Source organism: Tiliqua scincoides, chromosome 6 (assembly GCF_035046505.1).
Source record: "Tiliqua scincoides isolate rTilSci1 chromosome 6, rTilSci1.hap2, whole genome shotgun sequence".
Taxonomy (NCBI): domain Eukaryota; kingdom Metazoa; phylum Chordata; class Lepidosauria; order Squamata; family Scincidae; genus Tiliqua; species Tiliqua scincoides.
In genome coordinates this window covers 29316511-29341171 of record NC_089826.1, presented here as the reverse complement: position 1 = coordinate 29341171, position 24661 = coordinate 29316511, and the positions used below count along the sequence as shown (strand labels likewise).

General features: G+C 43.5%; 1 protein-coding gene across 1 annotated transcript in view; it reads right to left on the bottom strand.

Moving 5' to 3' along the window:
* USP53 (ubiquitin specific peptidase 53) overlaps positions 1-19362 on the bottom strand; it is a 40460-nt gene extending 21098 nt beyond the window's left edge. The window contains exons 1-3 of the mRNA XM_066632561.1: positions 19218-19362; positions 5193-5830; positions 2827-2919 (exon numbers count right to left, since the gene is read on the bottom strand). Coding sequence (XP_066488658.1) covers positions 2827-2919; positions 5193-5336 — 237 coding nt within the window. The 5' untranslated portion in view covers positions 5337-5830; positions 19218-19362. The remainder of the gene's footprint in view (positions 1-2826; positions 2920-5192; positions 5831-19217) is intronic.
* Between the last annotated feature and the right edge of the window lie 5299 nt (positions 19363-24661).

Here is a 24661-nt window from a genome sequence, read left to right as displayed (position 1 = left end):
CATGCTGCTTCACTCTGAAACACTAGATGGCTCCAAGAAGCCAGCAAGCTGGACTTGGCCACAAGAAGCTTAAGTTGTTGTCACTCCCCAGCAATTGATATTCATCAACATACTGTCTCTGAGCATAGCAATTACATATAGCCATCACACTAACAGTGCCTACCTTTGCACATGAATGCCCTGCAAAGGGATTTTGTGGGGGCTACAGGAACTATAGAATGTTCAATAGTGACCAAAGGTTCAAACATGGCATCCTGGGGGGTGGGTGGCATGAAAGCAGCCCTATATGCTCCTACAGTGCTCACTCATTTTGGCAGGAAGCTGAACTGGGTAAGCAACAGTTACAAAGAGGTGTTATCCACCCTTAAGTCTTTACAGTAGATTGGTAGTATACTTCAGCAGATTTTTAAAGTGTACATTTTGTTTTGTATTTTTGCTTTGCCTTTTAATTTGGTGATTATGCAGAGTGAGTCTGAAGTTAAATTGTAGCTTAAACATAGAGCTGCATCCTGATGTCATCTTCTGTCTGTACAAGTTGAGAAAGGTAACTCTCCCCAGTTTACCAGTATCCCTGGGGCATTTGGCGGGCCGCTGTGTGATACAGGAAGCTGGACTAGATGGGCCTATGACCTGATCCAGTGGGGCTGTTCTTATGTTCAGTACCACCCTCCCATTCCCCATACGCTCTTGAGGGTTGAAGGACTTTCAGGACTCGTAGAGACAATACACAAATGTCTTGTTCAGAAATTGTATTGCAGTATTACTGCAACTACTGCATCCAGGAATAGCAGTTAAGCCCCATATTAGAAGGACTTGGTAACCTGACAGGCTTTGATTTATTTGCATATGACAGTGGTTCTCACACATTTAGCACTGGGACTCACGTTTTAGAATGAGAATCTGTCAGGACCCACCAGAAGTGATGTCATGACTAAGTGACATAATCAAGCAGGAAAATTTTTAACACACTGTCACCTGGACCCAGCCCGGGCCTCCAGGAGTTCCCTGGGAGCAGGGATCTCCTCTAGAGTCGAGGCCTACTCAGGAGTAAGCCCAAGTGTCATCAGGACTGGGGGCCCTTGCAGAACACCTACCTGGGAGTAGGGACAAGGAACAGCTGGGAACAGGCAGACACGTGGTCAGGAGGGGTGGGGATGGACCAACCTGAGGTTGGCATCTTAAGGGGCCTGGAAAGGGAAGAGGGAGGTCACTCCTCTCAAGAGGGGTGGAAGGCCAGAGTGAAGCCGGAGGGGAAAAATCTCCCCTGCCTGAGGGGAAAAAGAGAGGCCTCCAGAGGAAAGGGGCTGCGGTCTGCTCTGGAGAGAGGAGGCTGGGGCAGGGACCTCCCTGACCCAGGACCTGCTCGGACCCTGGAGAGACTGGGTTTTCGAGCCGGGCGCTCGCCGCCAACTATATCCCGTGGTGGCTAACTGACCAGGGATCCAGCACAGAGGGACCATGGGCCCTCCCAAGGCCAGCCAGCCTGACCCCAGCCAGCAGGGTTGTGACCCCCCAGAACTGGGGTTCTGGGCCAAGAGACCCTGGCCAGGCAGCTTGGGCTGGAACCGCCAAGGAGTTAGAAGGGCCGGGTCCTGAGCCGATCAGACGACGACAGCACAAGTCAGGATAGAGTGTGGTGGGCCGTGCAGAAACGGTCCACATGAATGTAAAACGGTTGACAAAATTAAACCGCCTGTGTAGAGCTACCATACCTGCTTCCCGTCCTTTAATTCACCGCCAACCACTGCTCATCGACCGGGTAAGCCCCTCGTGCTCAGTAACAACCCCAGGGAAGGGGCCTCCTCCCACCATGGACCTTACGCACTCCTAGGCTGTAATCCTACCCACACTTACCCAGGAGTAATCTCCATTGAGTATCATTGTTAAAAGAATATATATAGCAGCTTGTTAAAAGTACAGGTCTGTCACATTTCCCCAAATGCAGTCACATACCATGGGAACACCAAGTCTCATTAAAAAAATACTGAAATGAATGGGGACCCACCTGAAACTGGCTCACAACCCACCTAGTGGGTCCCAACCCACAGTTTGAGAAACACTGGTATATGAAGTTTGAAGTCCCAGTTAGGTCGGAGGTTGCACACATGAATTTGGAATTTTAGTCCAAATACACTAACAGTGTAATCTAAAGTATGTCTAGTCAGTCCCACTGTGCTCAATGGGGCTTACTCCCAGGAAAGGGTGTACAGGTCCTGCCTCTGTATGTGGGTTTGTGACTCATAGTTTTAACTAACTGCGAGTTTCCAGATACCACTGGAGATGTTCTCCAATCACATCCAGGAGCTTTTCTGAGGCCCGCAGAGGTCTCTGTGAGCATCTCCAGATGGTGACTGGGGAACATCTCTGGTTTCATCTGGAGGTCCTATAGACCGGACCCATGAATTTGTTCATCCGCAGGTTTCAGTATCCGCTGGAAGTCCAAGAACAGATCCCCCACGGATACCGAGGTTCAACTGTATAGAATTGCAACCAAACTGTGTAACCCAGATTTATTGACGTAGTTCTTCTACAGAATTTGAATTGAAAACGCAACCTTTATACACTGTTCAAATACCTTTAGAACGGTGCATAGATACATAATTAAAACTGTTAGGAAATGCCCACTATTGGGTAGTCAATTGGGCCTTCATAAGTCAACTGGGCCTTCATAAGACATTTCCATCTATTGATTTACGATGCAAAATCAAGCTGTGTTTCAAAGAGATTATCAACTAAAACTTCTTATATTGACAAAATTCATTCTCACTTCACATTAAGTTTAAAATGCAGTCTGAAGTACTCTGAATTGAAAAATGCTAAATTTACCTTTAAAGCACAGAATATGCAGGCATCTCCCTGACAAACATGTCCCGTTATACCTCTTAAACTCCGTCGGAATATGTCAAGCTGCCATAAAACCTACAAGGAAGATAAGTAAATCATCCCCAAAACTTCTGTTTCATACCCCCATATGATTTTTCCATCATAGAAGTTAAAACCCTGGCATTCTGAAGGAAAAAGCTTCCAGTAATAATATGTGCCAGTCCAGAGAGAATAATATATACACAAAATACTATAAGCTCCTGAAAGGGTTATACACATTTTAATAAACATGTGAAGCTGCCTTCTACTAAGCAAGACCATTGGTCTATCTAGCTAAGTATTGTCTACTACACTCACTGGCAGCAGGTCTCCACGGTTGAAGATATGTGAACCGAAACTAGATTTCTTCATTTCAAGGAAAATTCCCCAATTGCAATCCTAATCGTACAGTGTAATGATTTGCCTTATAGAATGTGGTCATGCAAGTTTCATATATGCCTGTTAGTGTCTGATGCTTGTGACATACTGGTGAGGAGCAACATTTCCCATCATTTCACGATCTCCTAAAGGCATTTAAAAGAAGTTTAGAGGATAAACTACGTATTGATGAACATCAACGCTTGCCATTTAAGTCTACAAAATTTTACCATGTATCTGCAGCACAGCATGGTGGTGCCTCTCTCTGACTAAATTACAATGTTTAGGAAATACTTTATAAAACATTTATAAGCAAAACAGTAATATAAAAGAGATTTGATTCAAAAGCTTGAAATTCAACTATATCTTACTTCCAACATCTGAGAAAGAAGTTTGAGCTGTCTACTCTGGTCTACAAAAAGACTAGCACTATGTCTGCAAACAGAGGTCTGCTGAAGGACCTTTGGAGAAGATTTTTTAGATTACAAAATACAGAATCTAAGTGTTTTGGGAGGAAGAAGATCGATTGAATGAATCAACATAACAGGTTGGATTTGGATGTACTGATAATAGAGACATTCTATTTGAACAATACCTTTCAGTTTGAATGAGAAAATGAATTAAAATAACTAAGTGGATTTGTACGATATTCGTTTTCAGAAGATGGTTCTCTACATTTTACGCTTTATCCTTGGCTCATTTTATTAGGAAATGGTAAAAAAATGTGGTTTTGCTAATGGTAAAACAGCATTGAAACATCAGTCACAAGGTTCTAGTCAACAAATTTAATACCTTAAATCAGTGGTTCCCAAACTTTCTAGAGGCTCTAGAAAAGCTATTTTCAACCTTTTTCATCTCATGGCACACTGACAAGGCACTAAAATTGTCAAGGCACACCATCGGATTTTTGACAATGCTGCTGGCTGGGGGTTCACATTCCTCAATGGCCCTATTAATAAATGATATTTATTTAATAAATAAACCAAACTCCCATGGTACAACCTGTGGACCACTCGCAACACACTGGTTGAAAATCGCTGCTCTAGAGGCAAATGCCAAAGGGTGTGGCTACAATGGTGACTGGGCAGCAGTACTCCCCCCATAGCAGTTTGTGCATCAAAGGTTAAACATAATCTTATCTGCCCTGTTGGTTTCATAAATCACCAAAAATTGGGTCACAGTACACTGGAGGATCCCAGACTCACAGTTTGAGAACTGCTTTCTTAAAGTATTTTAAGATTCACAGTGAGGGTTAATACGTATATCCAAGAAGTTCAACAGAAAGCCTTAAGACGTTTCATAGAAAGAAGCTGTGTTTCTTACAACAGTCTTTAAGCATTTCATTGTAGGTCTGCATTTCATGGAAGTGGGGCTAATGGTAGTTACTAATATTTTATATTATTTTCAGATTCCAACATTTGTACAGTTTGACCACATTCCAACATTTGACCTTTATTCTTGATTAAGAAATGGACCAGTTTTCTGTTGAGGTTTTTCCTGTTAATTAGTCTTTGGAACTTTCTGTTATATTAAGAGCATCCACAACACCTGTTTCAAGCCAACTGTGGATAGTGATCAGCTGTGAACATTTCTGTAATGTGTGGAATACATTCCTACAATACATTGATCTGTATTGACCGATTCAGCTGTGGTTTAATAGGGTCTATATTTCATTCATGGATACTTTATTCCTTTCAGGATCTCATTGGGACCACATGAAAGGGCCAGTTTGAATTTCATGTTTCTCTTTATGCGTTTTTATTACTTTAGAAGTCTTTAATACAGCATCTTATACATATCTATTACACTGATTTATGCTCTTTATGCTATCCTTCAGGATAGGTTTTTGTATAATAGAGATAGTGGCTACCTTGACAGGAACCTAGACTGATGCAACAGCGTAACAGTTATAAAATCCTGCATTTAATACAAATAATGTTTAGACATCTTACCTGTACAGCACTGTTAAGAAAACAACTGTTTTGTCCTGGTTCATTTAATAAGCCTTTGGTAGGAGCCAGGGACATCACACTTCCAGGCTGATACACTTTTCCAAGATTACCTCCAGGTTTCCTTAAGAGCTTTACCCACGCCATTATTTAAGAAGTAAGTAAGTGTTCATAAAATAAGATTAAGGATTCTGAGCGGAGCAAGGCAAATAAGAAGTTCTGACAACTGCCTTAGAAACTTATGGCATTGTGTTCAGACAGACTTGCAGCTCTTCAGATTGCACTCATCCAATATTACTTATGTTGACAAAAATTATTTTAAAAATCTTGAAGTTAAAATACAAGATGAAAAACTCAAAATTCTAGTGAATAAGTTAAATAAAAATATGCTCATGAGACTTCAAAATATAATATTTATAGGTTTTTTCCTACTTTAACGTTAGTGCAAATCACTCTTTGAAGATGATTTTTATATACTCAAGACAGTTACAGATTACAAAAATAAGAGTCCTTGGCTAAGATAATAGTCACTGTTTTTCATGTTGATACTCTTTTCAGTTTAAGAAATAAATCACTTGTATTCCTGTAGTCTGCAGTAGTAATTTCTCTAAGTACACTTCATATTTTTCTTTTTTCAAAATCTGAAACAGAGGAAAAGAGAAAAATTAAGACAGTTGTAAAGTTATGGTACTATCAGCAATACACTCAATCAAGGAAGAGGAGGTCAGGCTGCTAGCTGGAGCCAGACACAAGAGAAGGCACATACATATCTGGGTGCACACACAAAACAAGCAAAGCAGAGGCTGTTCTGGTAGTGTTATCACTGTGTACAAGTGGAGGAGGCTGCTATGTTCTGGGCAGGGAGGTAAGGCAAAAATGTGAAGGCAGTGAGGGGACTTGGTGCAACCATGCAGCAGCCAAGCTGGCAATCAACAGAGAATCCATCACCATGGAGGTTAGATAAAAACCTTGCAGGGGCAGTGGCGTCACTAGGGTTCGCGTCAACTGGTGCGGGATGTCAGCGCGTCACCCCCCATGCAGTGGGAGGGCAACACCCCAGGTGGTGGGCGTGGTGATGTACCATGACTCGGCCCCTGGTTTTTTGGCTGTACCATTTTATAGAACAAAGATAGAACACATTCTGCATGAAATTACGCATTGATTGATATATAACAGGATGGTATTATTCCTCCAAATTAAGATTTTAGTGATTTTGGTCACTAGTGGTGTCACACACACCCCAAGGGTGTCAACTTACTAACATCTTATTGCAGCAGTTCTCAAACTTTAAGCACTGGGACCCACTTTTTAGAATGACAGTCTGTCCCAGACCCACCAGAAGAGATGTCATGGTGGAAGTAACATCATCAGGCAAATTAAAATAAATAAGTATAAATAATTAAAAACAAATAATTAAATAAGCAGAAGCCAGCCCTGGTCCACCAAGTGAATTTCCTCTGTAGTCTGCCTGCAATAACACCCCCCCCCCTCCAAAACCAGTAAGGTTTTCAGCCCTGCCCAGTGCCCAGTTCAATTCAAGAACTTCTGTTTAAACCAGGTCTCTGTCAGGATCCACCTGGCTTTGCAAGTCTCAAAAAGGTTCACCTTATCAGCTGAAGCCTCTGTTTTCATCCTTTTTAGTGGGGGGAGGCTGCCTTCTGGAGCACTTGTTTAGCTCCAGTTGCATAGGATCAGGACAAATCTGATAGCCTTGCACTCTTCTTCACCTGATTTTCCACACCAGCCAAGGCTCGTTTGCTTACTTGTGAATAAACTCGACCGTGAGGCTTAGTTTCGCTTTCCATAGGACTCAATACATTCATCTGCTTGGAGGTGTTTTTGGGGGCTGCATTCATTGGATCAGGACCATTCTGGTGTTGTTGGATTCCTCTCAGCCTGCCCTTTCTGACGGACTAAGGCAAGGTCGCCTACTCGCAAGTAAACACGATACGGCTCAATTTCAGTTTCTATAGGGATCTATGCATTTTTTTGTTCTCCGGTTTTTTGGCCACAACTTTTGATAGATATGAGATATTTCACTCTGGGTTTTTGCATTGCATTCGGCTGGAAATTCCGCATCCAACGGTATATAATATGATGGAGTTACTCCTAACCACTGTGATTTAGCATGTCACCCCCCTGTGCGCGTCACCTGGTGTGGCCCGCAGCCTCCTAGCGACGCCACTGTACAGGGGCCTTATGTTTGACACTCCTGATGGAATATACTAAGGATAATTCATGCTATGCTGCATTTTGGATTTAGTTTATTTTAATGTACTCGTTAGTTTTGTGAGAATGGTAACTATAAAAGTGGGGTATAAATCCATAAAATAAAGTAACGACCTACAGGTATTTCAAGGTGAAAGACATTATAAAGATAACAAATGGACTACTTAGATCAAATGAAATTGACACTATCAAATATTTAATACATATTGTGCAGTTGATGAGAAACTTCAGAAAGATATTTGACCAAACATTTCACAAATCAAGCGTGGTAATATTTATTTCACCAGAGCACATGCAGTAAGGTGATAGGCAGATAGGCAGGGTTGATTGATCAATAGAACATTGCATATTTTTCAAAAACCGGTAGTTACAGAGATACCATATGCAAATATGTCTCTAAAAATAGTTTTTTCTGTTGACCTCAGTCACCACACTTTAACAGCATTTCAGAGCATTTTCAAATAGATAGCTGCATTCTTTACATTGTTGTGTTAACAAAAGCAAGCTATGCAAGATGCATGACAATCATTTAGTAAAGTTTGAGAAATTAATTTGTTTTTATTTACATAACAAATTACCCCCAACCATACTTATTAAGAAACAAATCTCAATTTTGTTTGCTCTTGTGAGCAAACAAGCATAAGACTGCACTATAAGTTTTCCAGCAACAGCCTTCCACTTCCAATCCAAAAATGAAATCAAGTCACCAATCAGCTTTCCTGGTAACTTTTCCAGCAGCCAGGTTCAGTTGTTTCAACTATTTGGAAATAGATAAAAAGTCTTACCAGACTTCACTTGGGTGTAACCTTTTTGTTTAACTCAATTTTTCCCCAGCTCTCTTTTTAAGCAGATAGGCATAAAACAATATAAAACTAACTCCGCGTTGATTCAAACAGGCTCTGGGCTACCAGGGCCTACTGGTGGGTCAACTATGTGAAAAATACTGATTCAGCAGGGTTATTCTTATGTTCTATTTATTTAACCTATTATCTAACCTATTTATCCATGGATTTTTTTATTTGAAAGTCACGCACACCTTTGCCTCCTTTGCCTTGCGCTGGCCTCTGCTCCATTTCCAGGCAGCCCAAAGCACTGCAAAAGGGCTCCGCCTCACTCAGACAGGGAAATAGCCCCTGAGCCATGGAAGAGGTTCCCCTTACCAAGGAACAGTAGTGCTCTTGGAGCCCCTGAGTCACAGCAAAGAGGTTGAAGTGGGGAAGGAGGGGGGAAACCTCTGTAGCCAGAGCAGTGCAGCAAGGTGGAGTTCACTCTCCTGCTCTCTCTCACTCACATACACACAGGGGCAGGTGAGGTAGCAACAGAGGGGATTGCTTTGAAACAAAACAGCCCAGCAAGGCTACAATTCTCTCCACACTTTCCTGGGAGTAAGCCCCATTGACTGGAATGGGACTTACTTCTGAGTAGAAATGCATGGGAAATGCATGGGACTGGACTCTTAAAAGCTCAGCATCCCACCTGTGAAAGAAGCAGGGACAGCTGGCAACGGGGAGGGCTGAGTACAGAGGGGGAGGAGAGGGGATTGCTTTAAAAAACCCTGAGAGTGTTTGCCAAATCCCCCCCCCCCAAGGTGCAGGCTCTCCTGCTCCAGCAGACAAACAAAATGATCCACACTTTCCTGGGAGAAAGCCCCATTGACTACAGTAGGGCTTACATCTGGGTAGGCAGGCATAGGACTGGACTCTTAAAAGCTCAGCATCCCACCTGTGAAAGAAGCGGGACAGCTGGCAGTGGGAGGGCTGAGGGGATTGATAACAGCTGCCTTAGTTTCCTTCCATCCAGAAGTGTCAGGCTGCGGCGTATTTGCATTACTCTATGGAATTTAGCACAATGCATTTTTTTGTTAATCATGCTGAGCCAGGGAACAGAACTAACACGGATGAATAGGCTCCATAAGAACATAAGAACAGCCCCACTGGATCAGGCCATAGGCCTATCTAGTCCAGCTTCCTGTATCTCACAGCGGCCCACCAAATGCCCCAGGGAGCACACCAGATAACAAGAGACCTCATCCTGGTGCCCTCCCTTGCATTTGGCATTCTGACATAACCCATTTCTAAAATCAGGAGGTTGCGCATAAACATCATGGCTTGTACCCCATAATGGATTTTTCCTCCAGAAACTTGTCCAATCCCCTTTTAAAGGCGTCCAGGCTAGACGCCAGCACCACATCATGTGGCAAGGAGTTCCACAGACCGACCACACGCTGAGTAAAGAAATATTTTCTTTTGTCTGTCCTAACCCGCCCATCACTCAATTTTAGTGGATGTCCCCTGGTTCTAGTGTTATGTGAAAGTGTAAAGAGCATCTCCCTATCCACTCTGTCCATCCCCTGCATAATTTTGTATGTCTCAATCATGTCCCCCCTCAAGCGTCTCTTTTCTAGGCTGAAGAGGCCCAAACGCCGTAGCCTTTCCTCATAAGGAAGGTGCCCCAGCCACGTAATCAACTTAGTCGCTCTCTTTTGCACCTTTTCCATTTCCACTATGTCTTTTTTGAGATGCGGCGACCAGAACTGGACACAATACTCCAGGTGTGGCCTTACCATCGATTTGTACAATGGCTTTATAATACTAGCCGTTTTGTTCTCAATACCCTTCCTAATGATCCCAAGCATAGAATTGGCCTTCTTCACTGCCGCCGCACATTGGGTCGACACTTTCATCGACCTGTCCACCACCACCCCAAGATCTCTCTCCTGATCTGTCACAGACAGCTCAGAACCCATCAGCCTATATCTAAAGTTTTGATTTTTTGCCCCAATGCGCATGACTTTACACTTACTGACATTGAAGCGCATCTGCCATTTTGCTGCCCATTCTGCCAGTCTGGAGAGATCCTTCTGGAGCTCCTCACAATCACTTCCAGTCTTCAACACTCGGAAAAGTTTGGTGTCGTCTGCAAACTTAGCCACTTCACTGCTCAACCCTGTCTCCAGGTCATTTATGAAGAGGTTGAAAAGCACCGGTCCCAGGACAGATCCTTGGGGCACACCGCTTTTCACCTCTCTCCATTGTGAAAATTGCCCATTGACACCCACTCTCTGCTTCCTGGCTTCCAACCAGTTCTCAATCCACAAGAGGACCTGTCCTCTAATTCCCTGACTGTGGAGTTTTTTCAGTAGTCTTTGGTGAGGGACCGTGTCAAACGCCTTCTGAAAGTCCAGATATATGATGTCCACAGGTTCTCCCGCATCCACATGCCTGTTGACCTTTTCAAAGAATTCTATAAGGTTCGTGAGGCAAGACTTACCCTTACAGAAGCCATGCTGACTCTCCCTCAGCAAGGCCTGTTCGTCTATGTGTTTTGAGATCCTATCTTTGATGAGGCATTCCACCATCTTACCCAGTATGGATGTTAGGCTGACCGGCCTATAGTTTCCCGGGTCCCCCCTCTTTCCCTTTTTAAAAATAGGCATGACATTTGCTATCCTCCAATCTTCTGGCACCGTGGCCGTTTTGAGGGACAAGTTGCATACCTTAGTCAAGAGGTCTGCAACTTCATTCTTCAATTCCTTAATAACCCTTGGGTGGATGCCATCAGGGCCCGGTGACTTATTGATCTTTAATTTATCAATGAGGTCTGAAACATCTTCTCTTTTAACCTCTATCTGACTTAACTCCTTGGTCAGGAGGGGCCGTTCGGGCAGCGGTATCTGCCTGAGGTCTTCTTTGTCTCTTTGTCTCCACCTGTATGTCTCTTTGCTAGGAGATTTAAAAACAGCCTTGCTGACCTTTGTGATGTAAGACAGAGTCATTAGACAGAGAATCCATCAATCTGTCTCTGTCCAGGAGTTTAGAAAGGCTTTCCTCAGAACCAGCAATCTCTCCCTTCACCCAGAGCTGGGAAAGAATGCACAGTGATTTTCTTTCTTTCACATGCTCTGGGGGAAGGGAGGGGTTGCTTGCCTTGGAGTGAAGCTGTTCTAAGTGCCTGGAGAGAGAATGATGGATGGATTGTCAGCCGGCTGCCCTCTCTTGCATTAAGGAGGCTATTGTTAAAAGACTTTTTTCCCTTTAATTGAAAGGGCCCTTCTCATCGTGTTGAGATAAAACCACAGGTGAGAAATTCATGGATAATTAGGTTATACCTGTATTTGCTTTAATGCAATTTTTGCTATCCACATGAGTTCTGGGAATGGAACCCTGGCAAATAACAAAATTCAACCTGTATAAGAAAGTGCTGTAAACGCCAAGATGTTTTGGAAAAAAGATAACTAAGGACCCAACCCTACTCAACTTTCTAGCACTGATACAGCCATGCCAACGGAGGTCTGCATAACGCAGTGGGATGATAGTTGTAAAGGCCTCCTCAAGGAAAGGGAATGTTTGATTTCTTACATCAAGGTTGCATTGCAGCTGCATCGATGCTGGAAAACTGGATAGGATTGAGCCCTAAGGAGGTTCATGAGGAAGAATTACAGAAGTAGGAATGGTATAGAGCAGCGTTTTTCAAACTGTGGGTCAAGAACCACTAGGTGGGTCGCGAGCCAATTTCAGGTGGGTCCCATTCATTTCAATATTTTATTTTTAATATATTAGATTTGATGCTTCCATGGTACATTACTACATTTGGGAAAATGTTAGAGACCTGTACTTTTAACAAGCTACTGTGTATATGCTTTTAACAATGATAGTAAATGGGACTTACTCCTGGGTAAGTGTGGGTAGGATTGCAAAGAATTTTCCTGCTTGATAATGACACTTACAGTCATGACCCACCTCCAGTGGATCCTGACAGATTCTCATTCTAAAACGTAGGTCCTGGTGCTAAGTGTGTGAGAACCACTGGTGTAGAGAGAATTGATAATGAATCTTTCTCTCATATAATACCAGAACTAAGACTCACCTAGTGAAACAGGCAATAGATTTAGGTTAATCAAGAAGTATTTCTGCACATTATGATTTCTTTTGGAATTAACTCCTGCAAGATTTACTGATGGCCACTGCATCAGATATATTTTAAGGACTGGTTTATCAACCACTATTAACCATCATAGTGAACTGAACCACATTTAGAAGTTACATATTAGTTGCAGGGATCAAAGAATGGGAAGAAGCATTGCCTTCATGCTCTAGTCTGTCTCACCCAATAGGGCTCTTATGTTCTTAATGAATGATGAATAATTTCTAACACTTGTTGATGAAACAGAGTTCCTAGCATCTACCCAACAAAGGCAACCATATTCTTCCATAAAGGTGAGCTTCATTATGAACTTCATCCAGCTCATAATTTTTTGATTTGTTGCCTTTGGGTAGACGATACAGAACTATTAGAGCACGCACCACAAGATTCTTGAACAGTTTTTATCCTACAGCTATAATTACATTGAATAAGGAACTTAAAATTACCACCAAAGAGGTGACCTAGTTTGTAATCATGCACTAGGGCAACATAATTTTGTTTAATATTGTTTTTATATTATATGATGCATGTTGTATTGAATGTGTGGGTAAGTGAGTGTGTGGAGTGTGACTGATGCGAGTGATTGCTGTATCTAGTTTCTCTATGTCCGTATCTCAATGGTACATCAAATTTCGTTGTGCGTTAAGTATTATGACAATAAAGTAATCTAATCTAACATCACCCCTCTCATTTTTCCCAGTTACAACTATAAAGCACAGGCGAATAATGCCACAATATTCCACTTGAACAAAGCTGAAACATCACTGACTTTCAAGTGATATTAAATTAATCTGAAAATAGTTGATTAGTTATCAGAACTGAAGTTGAAAGCTCAAAGCAATGAATTCAAAACAAAAATTCAGGTAATCTTAAAAATATTAAAATTGCATTTCATTCCACTTGAAATCTGGTCACCAAAACTCAAGTTGAAATAAGAACACATTTTAGTTCAGGGGCAGGCTTTGGGGTGTTTCCAAGGAAAGAGTCACCACAGTTGAGAGGCATTTGTACAGTTTGTTGTCATACTGGAGAAATTAATCTGTACTAACCCACTACAACCCATTCATCCAGCAGGCTAAAAGCACCAAGAGAAGTTCTTTTAAATACATGAAACTTACTTCTAGCCAAATTCACATAAGATCAAGATGCTAGTAATAACTTTTTTATACAATACAAAAGGCTTGAAACAGTTCTAGTTCCTAATACAAACATCACATATTTTGGCATCTGGTTTATTCTAGCCCCATCAATAAACAAGGAATTTTAAATCAAACTAAACTGCTGAGTCAACTAAAGGTTCTTATTGTTAAATATAAGGCTACAATATAATTCACTCTACATTTTATGTCACTTCAGTCATGAAAGCAGCTCACATGATATATAGCTCAAAAAATAAAGTACAACCTATGATTTAACATACTCAAATTAACTGCCCATAGAGCATTTAGCTGGAAAAGGTTTGCTATCTATTAGGGTTGCCACGTATCCATTCTATTCTGCTCTTGCTGAAGTATTCAAACAAAGCAATGGAAAATTGTAAAAAGTACTCACAAAATAAAGAGGCAGTGACTCAACACTGAAGATGTTGCATAATTAAGTCAACAACAACCTAGTCAGTGTTTTCAAATACCACTTCAGGAACCACAAAAAACCCATTCTTGCTAAACTCACATCTTTGTGACTACATAGCCTGAAAATGGGATTCTGGTGTTCAAGAAGGTGGAAATACAAGTATCTACAAAAATAAATGAGAAGGCTTTGTACATCCCTAGTAAGGGTTGTATCTAAATTTTGTACTCGCTCAAAATTTGTTAATTCCTCTCCCCCCTCCCCCACATCTTACTCTATTTCCTGAGGAGGTCCCCCAAACTTCAGAAGCAACTATTCAAGGGGATGGAGGCTGCTGCACAGAGGAGGGGATTCATTTATACAAACTTCTTTCCATTCACTCAATATTTCAGAAGAGTCCTTTGGAGAGTTCTGACTCTTTGCACTGCTAAATGGTTAGCATATTTATTTCTTGAAAGTCTGGCTGAACCCAGTATTTGTGTTAACACTGTAAATCCAGTGTCCATTGAGTTCAATAGAATTTACTTTAGAGTAAATATATATAAGATCAGTTGCAATCCTATGCATGCTTATAAGAACTGAATTCAGTAAAACCGACTACCAAATAAATGTTTAGGATTGCACTGTAAAAGGAACTCGTACCATCATTTCTGAAAATGCCCTCAGCCCCACAAACTGTTTTGCAAGCCTCTTATAAGCAACACTTTCTATGGTAACTTGCAAGAATTTCTGTTGTAACTTTCAAAAAAATAAAAAATAAAGGAAGATTAAGCATGAAGTGACATATGCAAAGTTTTAATACAGCAGTCTGAAATAAATACAGTACAGTCAACAGTTTTATAAAACTACTTCCTGTAATGTTTTTTGAATACAAACTAATGTCTACCTCTTACATATATCACCAACTTTTTGGTGCCTTATCTTCAAGTCAGAGATTTAGGGCCCAATCCTATCCAACTTTCCAGCTCCGGTGCAGCCACAACGCAGCCCTGTGCTAAGGGAAAACATGTTTCCATACCTTGAGAAGGCCCCAGTGAATGCCCACCACCACAGGATGCAGCGAACAACACACTACTGGCACAACTGCACCAGCACTGAAAAATGGGATAGGATTGGGCCCTTAGCCCATTAAACATAACCAACTCCCCACATCAATATGAAAATAGGTTTTGAGCACCTTGACATTTACATTCAGTAGTGAAATGTTTTCTATGGTATTTCATTTACTGGTAAGTCATTTTAAGTAAAAATGTACAATGTGTGTTTTCAAAATAAAAAGTCGGGGAGGAGAGCAAATCTTCCAACAGAAAGAACCAAGCTATCGCATAATGATTTGGATTCAGAGAGCTCCTAGAGCAGTGGTCCCCAACCTTTAGGAGACTGTGGACCACTGACGCAAAAACTGGAATCGTCGTGGACCACAAGTGGCTATGAGTGGTCTGGTCTCTCCTCTCTCTGGTGGACTGTTTCCCAAGCACTCCCCTACAGACTACCATGGAGGGCAGAGAATGGACTGACCACAGCCACAGCTGACAAGTGATTGTGGCTGCAGGTGGTCTCCACCCTCTGTGGTGATCTTTGGCAGCAATTACTTGCTCAGCAAAACAATGGAAGTAATCAAAGGTGATTTTTTTCCTCCTGAGACCTTGTGGACCACTTCTCAGGGTCTTTCAGACCACAGGTTGGAAACCAGTGTCCAAGTAAGCAGAAGTACTTCTGCTCATTTGGGATCCCAATTTCTGTCAATTCCTTCCCTCAGCTGCAGCCTCTACACAGCATGCCATTCTGGAGGATTCTCCTCAGTCCTCAGGCACAGCCTTCAGCTGGTACAATGTACAATGTCACAAAAGTACCACTGCATGATTGAAGCTACGCTTCTGGTCCTTCAGACACAAACCAGTGTTTATTTAACATCTACCGTCTTATATAACAACTAAAATGTACTCATTTATTCTCAAGTCAGGAATCTGTACTTTTAGAAACTCATTCTTCTCCCCCACACATGCAAGGAAATGGGTTAAGTATATATTTATTCAATAGGTAGTATTTCATAACCAAAGTTTCCTGTGCAGCTCACAGAAATTTGCAGTTTGATTTTTAAAAATCTTCACAGGAGAAAAGCTGTCAGTTTTACTCAAGACATTAAGTTTAAAGTATTCCCCAACAGTTAAGTTCTCTTGCATTTCACAACACAGAACAAACCACAGACGGAAAGCCTATAAATTCAAAAGCTGTTTCCTTACATAAGGTGTCAATCACATACTTAACCTTATGCACCTTTACACCTGGACTTTTATCCAAGACAATACAGTTCACAGACACTACATACAGTATATATTTTTTGCTAAGCATATCTAGCTTCCCAAGTTAAAAACGTAACATCTAAATGTTTTGGGAATATCCTAAAATATTGAAATGCGATATTTAACTCAATCAAAATTATGCTTGTGATAGTTCCTGGACTCCATGCAATGCATCTGTAGTTCTTAAGTTACTCAAGCACAGTATTTTCTTTTAAAGGTAATTTAAGACCAGCATCTTTATGCTATGTTATAGGGGTTTATGCTATGCTTTATGCTATGCTAAGGAGTTTCAAGTACTAGAATCCACTTCCCACCCCACACGCCTATACTGATTATTTCCTGTTTTCAAATAATGTTCAGAATAGGTCTCATACACTTCCCTTGAACATTCATGCAACATCCAGGTTAAAAATTAACTTATAGCTTTACGCTTATGGAGCTAACAAAATACACAAAATGAAATTGTATTGATTTAACACTACAGAGTTATAAGCATAAATATTGGTATTTTCCAGTTTTTTATTTAGTGTCTGTTTCATTAAAACATGTTTGATTTTTAACAAAATTTCAATTATTTCTCTTTTAAAAGAATCTCCTTGGAGACTCTTTTGTGAAAGGACACATCACCAAACTCAGAGAAGGAAGCACTATTTTAATTCATCACCCAATTACAAAGAACTAATGGACAAGCATGAAAGAGAACAAACATTCTGCAGAGTCTTTACATACAAAATATCAATGATCGGAAGCCTGCAGATTCTGCAAAACCTGCCTGTAATGGAGGGATGGCAAAAAACCCTGCTGACCCTACTTTGACTTTTCCTTACCTCTTTAGAATAAAGGGGCACTTTTAAAGTGATGCACAGGGAGAGCAATTCTTCCTATTTAAAGCATAGCATCTTTGCCAAGGGCTATTTGCTGGTATCTCTTGTATATTTTTTTGAAGATTACAGGTAACCCTGCTTTCAGTTATTTTACTATATGAGCCTCATGAACTCTGGTTGAAAAAAGGTATATTACAGTATACTAAAGCAACAGACCTCTCAAACTTGGACCCTACCCTATTTTAAACATGATTTACAGACACTGCCATTCAGATTACATCTATGCCCTAGCTTCTTCCTTCATAAATGAGCTGAGGCAGCCAGGAATTGGGGAGCTGGGGAGACGAGAAAGAACAAACAATCCTCTGGTACAGAGGTCTCCAAACTTTTCAGTATGTGGACCACCTGTTATATTTTACACATTTTTACTGGTCAAAAAAAATCAATTTTATAAATAAGGGAATGAAATTTAATGAATGAATAAGTTTAACCTGGATCTTTTTTGTAATCAGCATGATGTGATTCAGAACAATTGAGAAATGTGAGAATTACAAAGAAACAATGCTGTGCTTAAACTGGGAAATGATATATATGTAATGAGTAAAAATGTCAAATGTTAGCAAGCACTCTGACCAAAAAAACAAGTTGCCATGGGCCGGATACAATCTTGTGGCAGGCTGGATGTGGCCCCTGGGACCATAGTTTGGAGACCCCTGCATTGGTGCATTGCTGGGGTGGGCAAACCCTAGCCCATAGGCCATTTGTGGCCCTCACAGACCCCCAATCTGGCCCAGTGGGGGCCCCCAGTCTCCAAAGAGCCTCTGGTCTGTCAGAGACTGTTGGAGTCCTTACTGGCCCACAACTGCCAAATGCGAGCAGTTAGAGCAAGGTTAGAGTTAGAGCAGCTGAGTTAGAGCAAGGTCTTCTATAGTCTCCATGTGTTTTCTGATTTTCCTTTGGCATTACTTTAATCCCCTTCCCATTGCCTCTGAACAACATGTCTCCATGTGCTTCTGGCTTGGTCTGTATGCTTTCACTGTACAAGAGGTGTGTGGCAAACAGTTCATAGTTCTTATGTGGTTCTACATGCATTTATTATAGTTATGTGGATTTTAAATAAGCTCAGTAAAATTCATTCATCCATATAAGTTCTGTCTCTATTGTAATAATTTATGTAAATTTATTCAAACTGAAATTTAAATTAATTCCCTCCTGGAATCCAACAGTGTCAGAGGGATGATATGGTCCTCCTGCCAAAACATTTGTCCACCCCTGGTATGAGGACCACAGACAGTGTGTTGACACTTAAGGCAGGCAGGCTGCAGATTAAAGAGCCACAGATCAACCAGAGAAGGGGGTGGTGGTTGCTCATTAGCCAATAAACTAACTCGCAGCAAGAACAGGCTGAGAAGAGGAGAGCATGGGATAAACAAGGAGAAAGAGTTTAACAGCCCAATCCTATGCCTGTGCACTCAAGAGAAAGTCCTATTATAGTCAATGGAGCTTACTCCCAGGAAGCTGTGGACAGGACTGCAGCCTTAGGGATCAATCCTATGCATGTCCTGTCAGAAGCAAGTCCTATTATAGTCAATGGAGCTTACTCCCAGATAAGTATGGGTAGGAGTGCAGCCTGACAGTCCAATCCTATGCATATCTACTCAGAAGTCAGTCCCATTACAGTTAATGGGGCTTACTCCCAGGAAAGCGTGGATAGGACTGCAGCCTTAAAGAGCATGGCCACCACAAGGAAGCACAGGCAACCTGTGCTGGGAATGGAGGAGGGGGGGGAGAGAGAAGAGGCTTCAGGGTACAGGCACGGCGACCACCAGCGTCCCCCAAAGTGGGGTGGTGGAGCGGGGGGAGGCTCCTCTTGGCTGGCCCCCCACCCCCGAGGCTGTCACACAAGGCCCAGCAGCTGGCACTGACGGGACCCTCCCTGCGCTTCTCAGAACTATCACCAGACCCCCCGCCCCGGCGTGCCCGCCTCAGGCACCTGACGCCTCGGGGAAAGCAGCGCCAGAGAGCGCCCCAGCGAAGGGCGCCGTGGGAGCAGCCCCCACTCCCACCAACTGACACTCCCCTCCGCTTCTCAGCCTCGCCCCCCCCCCGGGGGCAACGCCGACTCCTCCTGGGAGCCGCGGGAGCCTCAGCCGCCGCCGCCGCCGCCCCCCGGGACTCACCTCCGCCCCGCCAGGGCTGCCACCCTTGCCGCTGCTCCCCATGTCGGCCGCCGCCTCAGGCAGGCGTCTTCCCCGCTCCCGCTGCGCCCAGGACGACAACAGGCGTCCAGTAACCTCTCAGGCGCGCGCCAGGGCAGCTGACTGACGGAGGCGACGAGGGAGGGGGAAGGAGGAGGGAGGCCGAGCGTCTCATAATTCCCGAGGCCTCCAGACGTCGGCCGAGGGCGGCCTCTGATTGGACGGAGGGCAGGGCGGCCATCTTGACTGGACGCGCGAGGGGGCGTGACGTCACCGGCGGGGAGCCAATGGGAAGCGCTTGGGGGTCTGACCTCCGCGGCCAGAGCTGGTCCCCGGCGGCAGGGGGTGGGGTGGAACAGGTGTGCCTCTGCTGCGCGGGGGGGAGGGGCTCTAGGCATACAGGAGCCGCAGGTCTTCCCACTGCAGAGTCCAGTCTGCCTGCCTGTGTGGTCAGCCACTGGGAAGGCTCTGCCTCGCCCTCCTCCCCACCCACGGCACGTCCCTGGTGGGGAGGCTCTGCCTCACCTGCCTCTCCATCCTCATGTCCCTCATGTAGTCTGTGTGTTTTGAGATTTTATATTTGATGAAGCATTCCACCATCTTACCTGGTATAGATGTTAGGCTGACCAGCCTATAGTTTCCTGGGTCCCCCCTCCTTCCCTTTTAAAGATCAGTGTGACATTTACTATCCTCCAGTCCTCTGGCACTGTGGCCGTTTTGAGAGACAAGTTGCATATTTAGTCAAGAGATCAGCAACTTCATTCTTCAATTCCTTAACAACTCTTGGGTGGATGCCATCAGGGCCCGGTGACTTATTGATCTTTAATTTGTCAATGAGGTCTAAAACATCTTCTCTTTTAACCTCTATCTGACTTAATTACTTGGTCAGGAGGGGCCTTTCAGGCAGCAGTATCTGCCCGAGGTCTTCTGCCATGAAGACAGATGCAAAGAACTCATTTGATTTCTCTACCATCTCTAAGTTTCCTTCTATCTCCCCTTTCCCTCCCTCTCCATCCAGAGGGCCAACTGCTTATCTGGTGGGTTTCCTGCTTCTAACATATTTGAAGAAGCTTTTATTAATCCCCTTAATGTTGCTGGCCATGAGTTCCTCATAGTCTCTCTTGGCCTCCCGTATCACCTTCTTACATTTCTTTTGCCACAGTTTATGTTCCTTTTTATTCTCCTCATTAGGGCAGGAATTTCATTTACGGAAGGAAGGTTCCTTGCCCTTTACGGCCTCTCTAACTTGGCTGGTTAGCCATGCGGGCACCTCCTGGACTTAGTCAAGCCCTTCTTCCTTTGCAGTATACACTTCTGCTGGCCTCTATTACTGTTGTTTTAAGCAGCATCCATGCACTCTGGAGAGATTGGACTTTTGACCTCTTTCAACTGCCTTCTAACCAGCCTCCTCATTTGAGGGAAGTCTGCTTGTCAGAAGTCAAGGGTTTTTGTGACAGATTTGCCTGGTACTTTTCCCCCGACATGCATGTCAAAGCAGATTGCAGCACGGTCACTGTTCCCCAATGGCTCAGTAACATTTACATCTCTAACCAGGTCCTGAGTGCTGCACAATATTAATCCAGAGTCACCTGTCCTCTGGTGGGCTCCATGACTAGTTGCTCTAAAGCACAGTCATTAAGCGTGTCAAGGAATCTCTTTCATGACCAGAACACAAATTGACCTAGTCGATATGAGGATAATTAAAGTCCTGAGCTGGCTGACAGTCCATCAATCATGATGTAATCATGATTAATGACATAATTGACATGAGTAATCATGTCAATCATGATTGACAGTCCATCAATTTTCCCTCTAGGTACTTAGAACAGCTTCAAGGCAAGCGACCCCTCCCTTCTCCCTGAGCAGGTGAAAGAAAGATAATCATTTTGCATTGGTAAAGGGAGGAGTTGCTGGCTCAGTGTGAAGTCTTTCTAAGCACCTGGAGAGAGACTGATTGATGGATTGTCTGCCTAATGACTGTGTCTTACATCACAAAAGTCAGCAAGGCTGTTTTTAAATTGTCTAGCAGAGGAACATTTTTTTTAAAATGGATTTGCTTTAATGTGATTTTTGCCATCCACATGAGTTCTGGGAACAGAACCCTCAGGAATAAGGAGACTCAACCTGTACTTATTTCTACGCCTTTTCACTTCACCTAGCATCCCTTTATCATTTTCCCTTAGTCCATTTAGCTCTTATATTTTCTAGCTCCCCTGGTATATCCCAAGGTATTCCTACTTCCTTTACTTATTCCTTTCCTTTCCACCACATCTGTTTTGGAAGAGTCACACCCTCTGACTTATAAATCCTGGTTTCCAAAAGATGTGTGTTCTGTGGAGGAAAATGCATTCTCTTTGCATTCGATGCTGTGACATGGAATATTCATGCTTATCCTAATTGCAGAGGGAATGACGCTGTGAACTATGAAATGGTTGCCTGTAATCCAGTTTCTGCAAGGAAGGCAAAAGGTCACCTTTGCTGGAAACCATAGGCCCTAGGGGCAGGAGAAGTAGTGGAAGAAATGCTAAAGTGGAAATAGTCTAAAGCAGTGGTTCACTAAGTCTTTGCGGGGGGGGGAGGGAGGCAGTGGGGGCAGGGGGGAGGCAGCGACGGGATCCCCAGGATTGCGCCGCTCAGCGGGGCTGCAGGGACTGGGATGCACTCACCAGTCCCTGCAGCATCATCCTGGGGGTGCGGAGAGCCCTGTGTGAGCACCTGCAGGGCTCCCCAGCTGGTATGAAGTGAAAGTAGCATGATCGTGCTCCACTTTCGGTTTTGCTCGCACAGGGCTCCCCGTACCCTGGGAAGTCTACTGCAGGGACTGGTGTGTACATCCCAGTCCCTGCAGCCCCCCTGAGCAGTGCGATCCTGGGGATCATATCACTGCCTTCCCCCCTGCCCCCACCCCTTAAGGGGGCAGAGGCCAGGGCCCTCAGGCTGGGGCGTAAAGACATAAGGAAGCAAAGGCATAGGCAACTCAAGAGATCAAATGCATCAAGGAAGAACACATCAGAAACCTGTGGAAGGGTAGGTGGAAGAGAAAAATGGCCTTGGAACAAAGAAAAACAAATCAAGGTCTTGAAAGAAAGAAGGAGCCAATGAAAGGGTTTGAGGGCAGAAGAGGCTGTATGCTAGCAGCTGAGGTGTGGATGTGATAGACTAACCAAGAGCCAGAATAGCAGATGTAAACCAGACAGACAGGCAGAGTCATGAAGGCAGAGAAAGGCAGAGACATGAAGTAGAATTAAAGTGGTATTGAAAAGGGAGCATTAAGAACTGTGATGAAACCGCTTATCAGGGTTAGAAGGCCTTTGAGCTATTGGCAATAAGAAGGAAATGTACCAGCAAGAAAGGTCCAGCTAGGGGCCAGAGAGCCTGGGAGGGTCATATGATTGTTGGGACCAAGCTGCCAATTAGGACTTTCCTGGTTCAAATGTTACCACTGCTATGTCCTGACTAGTTGTCCTTGTACAAGTCACTTCCTCTCAGCCCCATCAGCAGTATGGAGATGATAATACTCCATTACCTTAAAGGATTGTTGTTGGACAGCATAATACAAAATATTACATATGTGGATGAGGCTGCTGCCGCCTGTCATATGGCAGGGAAGGGGAAGCAAGGCACACAACCCACGCACCTCACCTTCTCACAGCTTCCATATAGCTTCAGGGACTTCTTGACTAGTTAGGAGCTACACACACAGAAAAAAGTGCAACCACCAAGAAGACCACAAAGGGGGTGTCTTTCATCACCCCATCTCGCATCAGCAAAGTCCAAATATCAGGGTTCTCATCATGGAAGCTGGCTGCTAGAAGAGCAAATTAAGAAGCCTCCTAACCTGGCTGACCCTCCCTCTCCACTCCTTTGTGCCCATCCTTGCTCTTTATTGTATTAGTCTTGAAGACCCTGTCAAGGAGCAAGGCACAGTACCTCCCTTCAAGCAGAAATGTGCAGTAGTTCTAATCAGAAAGAAACAAGCAAGCAACTTGTAAAAAATAACAAGAATCGGGCAAAAATAGGCATTTGAAATTAATTGCAAAGGAAAATGTTAATGTGATTAATTAGCTATATCCCGGTCTGAGTCAATGTGGAGCTGTAGTTCCCATGTTCTCCTCCAAGGGCCAGAGGGATGATCAGTAATGTACTTTTGCAAATCCAAGAACAAAATGTGTGCCAGGTCTGAGCCCAATCCTATCCAGTTTTTCAGTGCCAGTGCTGCTGTGCCTATGGGGTATGCACTGCTTCCTATGTTGGGGATGCAGTCACAGAGGCCTCCTTAAGGTTTGGGAACATTTGTTCCCTTACCCCGGGGCTGCATTGCGGTTGCACAGGTGCTGGAAAGTTGGATAGGATTGGGCTGTAAGTAGCCAGTTCCTTTTATGGGTTTTGGGGACATTAAGATTTTACTTTTCTGATTGGCTAATGTTGGGTCAACCCCCTGGAACTCTACCAAGGTCGGATGGAGAGGCTTGACCAATGGACAGGCATGAGCAAAACCCTGCAACGTGCCTGTATTCTCCTCCTGGCTCTTGTTCAGCTAGGGACAAGTGTCAGCCAGTTCTAGTCCCCATCCAAAGTAAGCCTTTCCTGGACATGTGGGGTACGAGAATCAAAATGACAAAGCTGTACAAGCTGATTCATCCAAGGCAGTGCCATTCTTTTTAATATGTGTGTGTGTGCTAACTTTGTATTGTGAGCTATACAGTTCAGGAATAATATAGGGTGGGAAACTCTGCTAGGCATGCCATATCCTGTCAGTGGCATAGAGTGACAGTAGGAATCACTGTGTGGCAGGACAGGGGGGAAGCTGTTGGGTGAATCTGGCTTTGAGATTTATGGAGTGCTATGTCATATAGAAACCGCAGTTGGGAAAACTAGAGCAGATGACCACAAGTTCCTTTGTTGCATTTGACTTGAAGAAGTATAATGCAAGGTAAGTTTCTTGTTTTAACACACTACTGTCAGCAATAGCTAGGTAAAGGCTTTGCTGGTGCTCTAGTTTGTCACCATTCCTGCCTCCTAACATGGACAAAGCACTAATGTCCTCCTATCGTGGACAAAGCAGAAATCTCCTCCCCCCTTTTGGGGGAATGTTTGTAGCTGCTGCTAAAAAGTGTCCCACTTCTGGGTCCCTAAATCCACTTGTAACCTCCTCTTACCTGTTTGCTTAGGTCCAGGACTTATGTTATCCTGGTAGTGCGGGAGCCTATCCACCAGTGTAATTAGAGAAGCACCATCCTGTGGGCTCTTCTTGTCAACATCAGCTCTTAGGAAAGGAGTTGATGATGGTTTGGGGCAGCACTGCTGAGTATGTTTATGGTGTAACATTGTAGATACATTAATACATTCATTTGATAATATATAATTTTGGTAAATTAATATGAAAGATATTAAAAAACACAAGAAGAAAAAGAATTTGAATTGCA